The 11855-nt window shown below is 32.9% G+C and overlaps 1 protein-coding gene across 2 annotated transcripts; it reads left to right on the plus strand.

Annotated features, from left to right (window-relative positions):
• The first annotated feature begins 235 nt into the window (after nt 1-235).
• LOC21395540 (receptor-like serine/threonine-protein kinase SD1-8) lies at nt 236-4009 on the plus strand. Of its 2 annotated transcripts, XM_024171702.1 has the most exons (8): nt 236-600; nt 679-1194; nt 1522-1641; nt 2189-2325; nt 2403-2613; nt 2702-2939; nt 3211-3364; nt 3445-4009. In XM_024171702.1, the coding sequence occupies exons 1-8, from the start codon at nt 282-284 to the stop codon at nt 3757-3759; spliced, it is 2010 nt and encodes a 669-aa protein (XP_024027470.1). In that variant the 5' UTR covers nt 236-281; the 3' UTR covers nt 3760-4009. The 2 variants fall into 2 exon arrangements, with proteins under 2 accessions (XP_024027470.1, XP_024027469.1); XM_024171701.1 differs by having other exon boundaries at nt 236-1194.
• Nucleotides 4010-11855: the final 7846 nt, after the last annotated feature.

Consider the following 11855-nt stretch of genomic DNA (forward strand, 5'->3'; position numbering starts at 1 on the left):
CCTAAATTTAGAGCTACACCAAAAAAAAACAAAAAACAAAAAACAAAAAAAAAGCCAGTAGTTCTAGATACTAATGAGCACAACTCCGTAAAAAAGTCAAGCAATTAGGTTTTAATATCATTAAAGTAATCCGAGTTCTGACCCACACGTCAACAATGGTCCCCACTTCCCAAGTCTCTCCAACTTTTACCCATCAACAACAAAAACCTTCCATTTTCCACCCACAGAACAAAATACTCTCTGACTTGTAACTTAGGCTGAAGTAAGAATGGGCGAAAAAGATGTACAATAGTGCTAGAGAAACAATGGACCTTCTTTCTTTTGCTTTTTCAATTGGGTTTTGTCATTTCTTTTGCTTCATAGAATTCTCAGCCGCCATTGACGCCATAACCCAAAACCAGTCCATAACCAAAGCCACAAGCTTGGTCTCCAAACATGGAAGCTTCGAACTTGGTTTCTTTACTCCAAACGAAAGTTCCAAGGACCTTTTCTTGGGAATCTGGCACAAGACCAAAATCCCGCTTAGAACTGTCGTTTGGGTGGCCAATCAGCACAACCCCATCAAGAATTCATCTGGGGTTTTGAAGATAAACGACACAGGTAATGCCATCCTTCTTGGTCAGAACAACTCTGTCGTTTGGTCAACAAACTCGTCGCTAAAACAAGTTCAAAACCCAGTTTTGCAGCTTTTGGATTCTGGGAATTTGGTCCTAAAAGATGGAAATAATTATTTGTGGCAAAGTTTTGAAGATCAAATGAAAAGTGTTGTAATTTCAGACTCAACAGACCAATGTGGTGATTCTGGTTACTGTGGCCCAAATGGAATGTGTGACATTAGTAAGTCTCCAGTTTGTAGCTGCCCAAAAGGGTTTAAGCCAAAGTCAGCAGCTACGTTGAAAACCTTTGATTATAGAGAGGGTTGTGTAAGGAATGAAGAATTGGAATGTGGGAAAACTGATTATGGGTTTACTGAATATGGTGGGGTGAAATTGCCAGATGGCAAAAATTCTTGGGCTGATCAGAAAATGAGTCCCAAGGAGTGTGAAGAAAAGTGCTTGAAAAACTGTTCATGTATGGCTTATGCAAGCTCAGATGCTAATGGAGGTGTTGGTTGTACTATTTGGTTGAGTGACCTTGTTGGTATTAGAGATGGTGGCCAAAATCTGTTTGTTAAAATGCCATCTTCAGAGATAGGTATGAAAACGTCTTAAATCATTTTTTTGCTTTTTCATCTTTTTATAAAACAAATGTGTGGATTTTGCTGCTCCGAAATTTATTTTTGTTGGGTCTTTCATCTTATGTTAGTCAATGATTCCATGTCAAAAATTTCATTATTTCTCCTGTTTTTCTTCTTTGCTTAAATAAAAGTTTTGATCTTCCTAAAAAAGAAGCACCTTTCAATATCATGTTGTGTTGTGCTTGACGATGAATTTATTTGACTTCCACTGAAGATATGGTTATTTCCCATGTTTTAACCATTTCTTTTTCTCATATTTTTTCCTGTGGAATTGAACTTTGAAGATGAGAAACATGGGAACAAAGTGAAGATAGTGGCGATCACCATAGCTAGTTCTGTTTTCATCATTATTGGGGTATTGTTAGCAGTTTACTACATACGAAGAAACAGGAAAACCATCAAAGGTAATATCTCTTATCTGAATATTTTTCTCCTTATCCACTACAATTGACCATGATACGTATAAAATTTATAAATCCACAAAATGAATGTTTTTCTTATTTTGTTGAACTTGTGAATGGTTTTTCTTCTCTTAAGCCTTGCATCAAGCATTCTAGCTTCGTTTTCGTTGGCATATTGTTTTCTCGGTTTAAAATGATGTACTTCTAGTGTTTGTTCTGTGACTTTCATAGTTTAAAATCTGGATATAGTAGCTTGAATTATTGGATATGTAATGTAATGAATATATTGGTCAAGTCTTTCCAAGTGTTTGAAATTTCTTAATTTTAACCCATAAAGTTGAAAAACATGGGGAGTCTATTAGAAAAGCATCTTATTTCTGATCCAAGTTCAACGAGAAATCAAAGCGCAGTTAATATGTCTCTAAGACTAATACATACATATCTTTCTATGCCTTCATTATTTTACATTAAGAGTAGTGATGTGTGTAAAAGCTTAAGAAAAAGAAGTTTCTTATTTGTCTCAATTTCGTCTCCTCATTGGAGAACATAGAGAACAATGGAAATGAAGAAGCCCAAAATGAAGATCTGGACCTCCCTTTGTTCAACCTACCCACAATCACTACTGCCACAGATAATTTTTCATTTAACAACAAGCTCGGTCAAGGTGGATTTGGGGCTGTGTACAGGGTAATTTTCAGTACAAGAAGAATGAAAAAGAAGAGCTTTCAACCACAGCAATCTTTTCTTATAAAAGTAATTTTCAGGGTACACTAGAAGATGGACAAGAAATAGCTGTGAAGAGGCTTTCGCAGAGCTCTGGACAAGGAGCGAACGAGTTCAAGAATGAAGTAATACTGATTGCGAAACTTCAACACCGAAATCTTGTAAGGCTTCTTGGTTGTTGCATTCATGGAGAAGAGAGACTGCTCATCTATGAATACATGGCCAACAAAAGTTTGGACTATTATATTTTTGGTTTGGCTCTTCTATAAACCTTATTTATGTTGTTTGAAATTTCCTATATTACATGGCTTTGAAATAACTTGAATGATAAACTTATCAGATGAAACAAGAGGTAAAGTCTTAGATTGGCCTAAGCGCTTCAACATTGTCCTCGGGATTGTGAGGGGGCTCATCTACCTTCATCAAGATTCTAGATTGAGGATCATACATAGAGATCTCAAGGCAAGTAATGTTTTACTTGATGGTGAGATGATCCCGAAAATTTCAGACTTTGGCATGGCTCGAACTTTTGGAGGAGATCAAACAGAAGGACTTACAAACAGAGTAGTTGGGACCTTGTACGTATGCATAATTACAATTTGTATGGTTCTTTTGTTTTATCCTAAAACAATGATTTACCATGTATGCTGAATCAGTGATTTAGCAAGTACATCAAGTAAAATCGTCAAGAGTTTTATGAAAAGTAAGTTGATTTAAGGACGTAATTCTGAAAAGGGATCTAAATTTAATGTCCTTTATGCACGCATTCATGTCGTTTTTATTTTGCTTATCTATTTATTGAGTTATTATTATTGTTTTCTTTTTTTTTTTTTTGTGATGCTCTACCAGTGGCTACATGGCACCAGAGTATGCTATTGATGGTCAATTCTCAGTAAAATCCGATGTCTTTAGTTTTGGCATCTTAATGTTAGAGATAGTAAGTGGAAAGAGAAATAGAGGGTTCTATAATCCTAGTGATGACGACATGAACCTCATCGGATATGTAAGTATCAATCAAGGATTGGCCTTTTCTTCAACAAAATTTTACCCCGGACTGAATAATTTTGTTCGAATACTTTTTAGGCGTGGGAGTTATGGAAAGAAGGAAGGCCTTTAGGACTACTTGATGAATGCCTCACTGGGGACACATGTACTCTATCAGAAGCGCAGCGTTGCATCCATGTCGGTCTCTTGTGCGTTCAACAGCTTCCGGAAGACAGGCCGAGCATATCGTACGTGCTGTTGATGCTCGGTGATGATAGGACTCTGCCTCAGCCTAAAGAACCAAGCTTCTTTTTGGGAAAAAAAAGTTCATCCGAAGCAGAAACTTCTTCATCAACAAGGCAAGGGACGTCTTCAACCAATGACTATACCATAAGCCTTTTGTATGCTCGATAGGATTTATTTTCTCACTCGCATTAAACCAATCTTGTACATGAACATAGTTTTGACCTTGAGTTCTTATGTCCATACAAATGATGTCAATCTTAGTTCTTATGTGAAGTTCATAAAAGGTAGTAGGATAAAAGTGGGAGATACCTCCGCCTATATGAAGTTTCCTCCGCCTATATTTTGTTTTCTTTCTATATAACTCAGTTCATTTATGTGCATATATAGATACACAAGAGAAATATATAGAGATGTAAAATCGTTGTTGGATGGCATTGTGACAGGTCCTATACAGTTTTGTAGCGGTTTTTTAGACCCTGTGCCCCCTTATTTCTACCCTCTTTATGTTTTTTAGATATATCATGCCACGTCAACTAAAATGGCATGTCAATTAGAGTATAATGCTACATACATTAAAATGAAAAAACCCTTAGAAACACCGTTGGTGTTGAGAGTGCACCTCACTTGTCGGCTCCACATTGTGGTGCCTGATCTCTATTACATTGTGGTGTCTATATCACCAGTACCTCATAACATTGTTAATTGAAATGCTGCTGATATAATATTATTAGAAGGACACGAAGCTAAAAACATCAATGAGAGCATGCGACTCAAATCCCATTTATTTCAACTTTACAATCTCATTTGTCAGCGGGAGATAACTCCGCCTATATAAAGTATCCTTTTCCATTAGTTCAAGCCAAAATGCAGTCCACAAATTTAGATGTCCTCTGGTGTTGTTTTAGAAGTCAACAAAAATTAAAGTCATTTATCTTTTTGTTTTGTTCTTTGGTTATATTTCAATTTAGAAATGCAGGAATAGATGTGCTAGAGAGGTGGTTGTTTTATGAGAAAACTACTCTTTTATAATAGTCAGCTTCTATCTAACCTTGTGGACCAAGTATAATTGAGCCATGTGACACCTATCATAAATGTAGCCGTATTCTTCGGAAGCTTCTTGGCTTGCTCCCTCTAGGCAAGGGCAGAAAATTCTTTTATATGCAAATAAAAGTTATGTAAATTTATTTTTAGCATGGAAAAAGAAAAAAAAAAAAAAAACATCACAATGTCTAGAACTTGTCCATAGAACTAAAACCAATAAGTAACTATCAATGGATTGGCGTAGAAGTAATGATGCATTTTTATTTTTTTATTTTTTCACCTAGGATAGTGCTTAGAGTTTGATATTCCACAGCTCCGCTTAAGACCCTGCCCAACCAATATGTTTTGTGGTGTTGGAATACGATATCCATATCTTCAACAATAATGTCATTCAAATTATGCTAAGACCTTGATGGCATCAAAGCTGTCACGGTATCCATCATCCAGCATCCGGTAAACTATGCTCAAGAGAATTCAAACCACCCAAAAATAGTTTGTTAATTGTTACAAATACAAATTTCCTCATGGTTTGTATTAGTAAATCTCCGTTCATTTCACCGATTTGTATTTAGAATTTGAGTTTTGCTACAGTAAAATGCTCTTAAAAATAATCACATCTAACTTTTTTGTTACAGTAAAAAGCTCTCACATAAAGTCATATCTCAACTCAAATTAAAAACTCGAATAAGCGAACTAAACGGGCCTTAATAACTATGACAAAAGATTAAGGGATATTTACCTTTGTATACCTTATGTTTTAAGTTTATTCAAAATTTATACCTTCAGTTTTTTTATCTCATCAAGTGTATACCTTTAAATTAGATTTAATATACAAATCTATGCCTTATCTCGGTCAATAATTGATTTTGACATTTAAAATGACTAAACTATCCTTATGAAAAGTAAAAAAAAAAAACACTAAAACTTTCCAATATTAGGATAGTTAAGAATTAATAACAAAAAAAAATTGTAAGTTTAAATTTTTTTTTTAGGTTTTTTCCTTTTTCTATGTTTTTATTCAAGAGTATTTTATGTATTTTTAAGGTTGAAATCGAGAATTGATTGTGAAAAGATATAAATTTTAGTATTAAATCTAATTTGAAAGCATACATTTGATTAGATAAAAAAATTAAAAATATAGATTATAAATAAACTCAAAACACATGGTATAAAAATATAAATATCCCAAATATTAATCAAGATTGACTTATTAGAAGTGAGAATTACAAGCCTAACATCATTAAACAACATAAAAAATGAAAAAATTATAGAATTTATATGTGTTTGAATTTTTACTTATCATTCTTGATTAATAACATTTTAAGAGATATTTGTCTCTTTTTCTAAAAAATCATTCTATACCAAGCTTCCATACAAAATAGAAGGACAATTCTTCTTTTTTGCATTTGGGTCTGATTAAAGGGCAAGGATCTGGATCGGTTACTTTGATCATTGTAGTGGGTCCCGAAGCAAGATTTTCATTCACTTACTTTGGCAAGGGAAATTGTAACGTACACGCCATTTTGTAAAGCCATTTGTAGTAAATAGCATATTTACTAACAGTGAAAATAAATAACATAATTTAAAATTTAAATACATAGTATTCCAATTTTACTCTTATATATTTTTATCTAGTAAATGTTACATTTAATCAGTAAATCTTTCATTTACTAAACATTAACTTCTTAAAAATTATATTTTGATCCTTTAAGTTTTTTAAATTTATTTTTGGCCCCATAATTTTAAAAATATTACATTTTGACCATTTTTTTTTTTTTGTGCATAAACACACCTGGTAACAAATTTACTTGGTAAATGTATCATTTACCAACTAACAAGTATTCCAATTTTACGCTTATTTTTATTTGGTAAATGTTTTATTTACTAGACAAACCCAATTTTTGTATTTTAGTAAATAATAAAATTACCATTTAAATCATCAATTTACCAAAAATTAACATACGGTTTACAACATTAAAGTCTATGTTTGGCTATCAAACCCTTGAATTTTCAAAAAATTACATTTTGACCTAAATTTAATTTTTTTTTGGCATATCCTCCCTTGATAAATGAAGGATTACTACGTAAATCTATCATATACAGATGAATTTACTCGATAAATGCATCATTTACCAACCAATAGGTATTCTAAATTTACGCTTATTTTTATATGGTAAATGTTCTATTTACCTTATAAATCTTTCATTTACCAGACAAACCTAATCCATCATTTACCACGTAAATCCTTCATTTACCTAATTAAACATAATTTATTTGTTGATAAATGAAGCATTTACAAAGTAAATTTTACATTTACCAACAAAGAGAGCCAGTGGTGGAGTCAAGAATTTTTTTCAGTGGGGGTGTGACTGAACTAAAATTTTAAGCTAAAATTATAATGTAATAATTTTTAACCTTAATTCATCTATTTTATTATTTTTGTTTTAAATGAATTAAGATTGTAGTAAGTTAAACTTTTTTTAGAATTAATAGAGTTAAATTTAGTATTCAAAGTTTAAAAACTTGTAAATTTACATTGTAAAAGGTCTAATTGAAATTTTCTTTAAAAAATTACAGAGAAATTGTTGGTAATTGTTTTCTTAAAGCATGAGATTTAATCAGATATTTATTATTTATTTAATAAAAAAAAATTTTCATTATTTATGTTCATGTATTATTGAATACTTTATGAATATCATTAAAAATTCCGTGATTATTTATGTAACCTTAAATATTGTATGTAAAAGTTATGTACGAGAAGATAATATTTCAAAATAATAACTCAAATATGCTCATAATGAATTTAATTAAAGTTTCAGAATCTTTGAGAGGCTTACCCTAGAAGAACAAATGGCTCTAGACTCTATCGATGATGAAAACTCATTCTTTACTTGAAGGATTCGATTGAAATAAGATTCTTACCTAGGAAATAAGAAAAATTTAGATTAATAGACATCCATGGAGAGAAATTATTTAAATTAGGTCTTTTAGAGAGGAACTTACCAAAACGGATGCAAGAACTCCTATTTTCGGATTAATAGGAACTTACCAAAACGGATGCAAGAACTCCTATTTTCGGATTAATTGTGAACCTAACTTGAGAGAGAGAGAGAGAGAGAGAGAGAGAGAGAGAGAGAGAGAGAGAGAGAGAGAGAGAAGAGGGGAAAGAGAGAGTGTCACAGACACGTGCGAGAGAGAGAGAGAGAGAGAGAGAGAGAGAGGAAGATGGAGAGAGAGAGAGAGAGAGAGAGAGAGAGAGAGTAAAGAGGAGAAGGAGAATGTCTCATAGACTTGAGAGTACTGATAATTCCCTTTTTTCTCTTTTTTTTTAATTAAATTGAGAGAGAGAGAGAGAGAGGAGAAGGAGAATGTCTCATAGACTTGAGAGTACCGATAATTCCCTTTTTTCTCTTTTTTTTTTTAATTAAATTGAGAGAGAGAGAAAGAGAGAGAGAGAGAGAGAGAGAGAGTAAAGAGGAGAAGGAGAATGTCTCATAGACTTGAGAGTACCAATAATTCCCATTTTTCTCTTTTTTTTTTAATTAAATTTTAGAGTAGCTAATTTTCTAGTGTGGTGCTGGGTGGTGACTAGAAATCACCCAATCAAAAACTTTCTCAAAACCCATTAGCTTTCAAAAAGCGGCCCAACTATTTCTAAAATTCATATTTTGGGTTACCTTACTTTTCAAAAGTAATATTTTTGACATTGAACTTGGCAAAAATCGCAAGATTGGCCTCGTAATAGAATTTTTTTGAAAATTTTCTTATTGACTAATTTTGACGCTTCGATCAATATTACGACGTTAAAACTTCTATTTAGAATTTAATTTTATGAGTTTTGCTCTAATTTTAACTATCACGGGAACATGTACGCGAATGACACGTTTAATTGATCGTGTGTGAATCATGGAGATTAAATCTCATTAGAGTTATCATAAAAATCATATACCACACAAAAACCATTGAATTACCAAAATCTAATTAGCAAAATTAATGAGTGAGGGTAGAGGGCCTTACATGGGGGGTGCCCAACACACGTACTGAAAGGTAAAACTGGGAAGTTAGAACCACTCTCGAAAGTATGTATATTCATGGGATACCCAGAAAGGACAAAAAAAAAAACCTTTTTGGAGTATGACTATATGATAGATTTCAAGCCCAAAAGTAAAGTTGTGTTACAAGAGTTACTTTCTGATAAGATCGGACCACAACTGACAAGTGTTGTCAAAAGACATAGAGAAAAGACGACAGTTCATGATCAGACTCCGGTGTAGCCACGCCGCAATAGGAGGAAAATAAGATTACCTGATTACTACACAAGGCAATGGAAAACTCTGACATGGAAAAATGGCAAGAGGCCATGAAACTAGAGATGGAGTCCATGTACTCTATCTCAGTTTGGAAACTTGTTGATCTACCTAAAGGTTTTGAACCAATCGGGTGCAAATAGATATTCAAAAGGAAAAGAGGAGCAGATCGAAAATGAGAGACTTATAAAGTTAGACTTGTGGCTAAGGGTTATACCTAGAATGAAGGAGTTTATTATGAAGAAATTTTCTCACTGGTGATCAATGCTTAAATCTATCTAGATACTCGTATCCATTGCAGCATGTCTACATTATAAAATTTGCCAAATGAATGTCAAGACCGAGTTTCTAAGCAACTATCTTGAGGAAACTATTTACATGCAACAACCAAAGTATTTCATAACTAAAGGTTAGGATTAGAAAGTTTGTAAGCTGAAGAGGTCCATTTATGAACTGAAACAGGCTTCTAGATCATGGAACATTAGGTTTGATGAGGCCATTAAGTCTTATGCATTTGATCAAAGTGAGGATGAGCCATGTGTCTACAAGTATAAGAAGGAAAAAAAATGTGGGTTTCTTAGTTCTTTATGTGTATGACATTCTACTTATTAGGAATGATGTGAAAACCATGACAAACGCAAGGAAGTGGTTACCCAACCAATTCTAAATGAAAGATTTTAGAGAGGCAAACTATTTTCTTGGGATCAAGATTATTCGAGATCGCAAGAATAGGCTGTTAGCACTGTCTCAGACATCCTATATTGACAAAGTGATGATCAGGTTCTCAATGCAAAACTCTAAGAAAGGTAATTAGCCTTCTAGGCATGATTTATCTTTTTGAGAAGTAATGTCCTAAGACTCCACAAGAGGACGTGGACATGAGACAGTACCTATATATATCTACTGGAGGGAGCCTCATAAGTACGATGATGTTACTAGGTTGAATATCTGTTATACAGTAGGAGCGGTCAGTTGTTATCAGTCAAATCCAATATAATATCATTAGATAGCAGCGAAGTGGATTCTCAAGTATCTGAAGAGAACGAGAAACTATATGTTAGTTTATTTTGGTGGAGACTTATCTTTCACCGGATACACTTACTCTGACTTTCAGTCAAATAGGAATTCTCGAAGGTCGACATCTGATTTTATTTTATACTAGGTGGTGGAGCCATTGTCTGGAGAAGTGTCAAGCAAAGGTGTGTTGCTAACTCCACCATAGAGGCGACAGTGAACTTCAATGTCAAAGGCATAGTCGAGATAGGTGATGTAGCAATACTAAAAATTGAGACGGAGAACAATCTTACAAATCTATTCACGAAGACATTCCGCTAAATTTTTTTCATAGACACTAGAAGGTTTTAGGATTAGAGAGATGTCGCACCTACTTTTGGACAAGTGAGAGATTGTTGAAAATGGTGTCCTAAGAGTATGAGATGTAATAAAGAATATTATTATTTTGTGTGCATGTATTAATGAATACTGTATGAATATCATTGAAAATTTCACAATTATTTATGTAACCTTAAATATTGCATATAAGTGTAAGTCATATTGCATATAAGTTTTAGGACAAATTTTATAAATTCCACCTATGTCATGCCCCCTAAACTCTAAAATGTGCATGTTGTGCCCCATGAACTTTGTTACTTGTGTCAACACACCCCCTGAGGTTAACTTCGTTAAGTTTTTTAACAAAAATAATTATAAAAAAAAAAAAAATAAATACCGCCCCCCCCCCCCCCCCCCCCCGAACTTTGTCACTTGTGCCAATATACCCCCTGAACTTTAAAATGTACATGTTTTGCCCCCGAACTATAATATGTCTCCAAATTTTCTCCTCCATCTTGATTATATCAGGTTTTTTAAACGAAAATATTGATATGACCATTAAATTACTAATTATCTATAATATTTGAGGTTTATTGAATACATTCTCCTCTAAAAATGTTAGTTAAGCACCAATTCTCAAAACATTAGTAGATTAGAGGCAACAAAGAGGGAAAAAATGAGGAGCAAATATGTATAATGTAATGAATTTTGTTATTTTTTTCTTCATATTCCACCTAGATAGAATTGCTAGAAGTGCTTGACATAAAATATGTTTGTGCTTTATACATATATAGAATTTTTAAATTTGAATGCATTCATGTCATTTATTTTATTGTACCTTTAAAAAAAATCAACACAAACCTTAAGAAACCCATTAACTTTACAAAATTTAAAGGTCAAACATCATAGATAATTAGCAATTTAATGGTCATATCAGCATTTTTATTCAAAAAACTAATGGAATCAAGATGGAGGGAGAAAAGTTAGAGACATATCATAGTTCGGGGGGCAAAACATGTACATTTTAAAATTTAAGGGGCATATTGACACAATTGACCAAGTTCAGGGGGTGTTTATAAGTGTTTTTGCTAAAAAAAACTTAACAGAGTTAACCTCAAGGGTCATGTTGACACAAGTCACAAAGTTTAAGGGGAATTTATAAAATTTGTCCTAAGTTTTATATACTAGAGGATAATATTTAAGGATAATAATCGAAATAAGTCAATAATGAATTTAATTAAAGTTCAGAATCTTTGATTAAAACATTATTAATATATGATATTCCCATTAAGAATGGAAGAAGCTTATCTGCATCATTGATATAGAGGCATATCAAATGATGAGATTATGTATGATTGGGACAAGACACAATATGAATTTATGATAATTTCTTTTAAATAAAGAAATGCTAATTAAGTCTGCCGACTATCATATATAGAATAATCTTAACCTTGAGTTATTAGCAGACTCCTATTATGGACTCTTGTCTTTTGACTTACTTGGTATGGATTTCGAGATTACTAAATCCTATTCCTTGTATCTTGAGACTTGATGAAGTAAGTAGCTGAGAATATTAATATACAG

This window comes from Morus notabilis, unplaced genomic scaffold (assembly GCF_000414095.1).
Source record: "Morus notabilis unplaced genomic scaffold, ASM41409v2 Scaffold14, whole genome shotgun sequence".
Classification (NCBI taxonomy): Eukaryota; Viridiplantae; Streptophyta; class Magnoliopsida; order Rosales; family Moraceae; genus Morus; species Morus notabilis.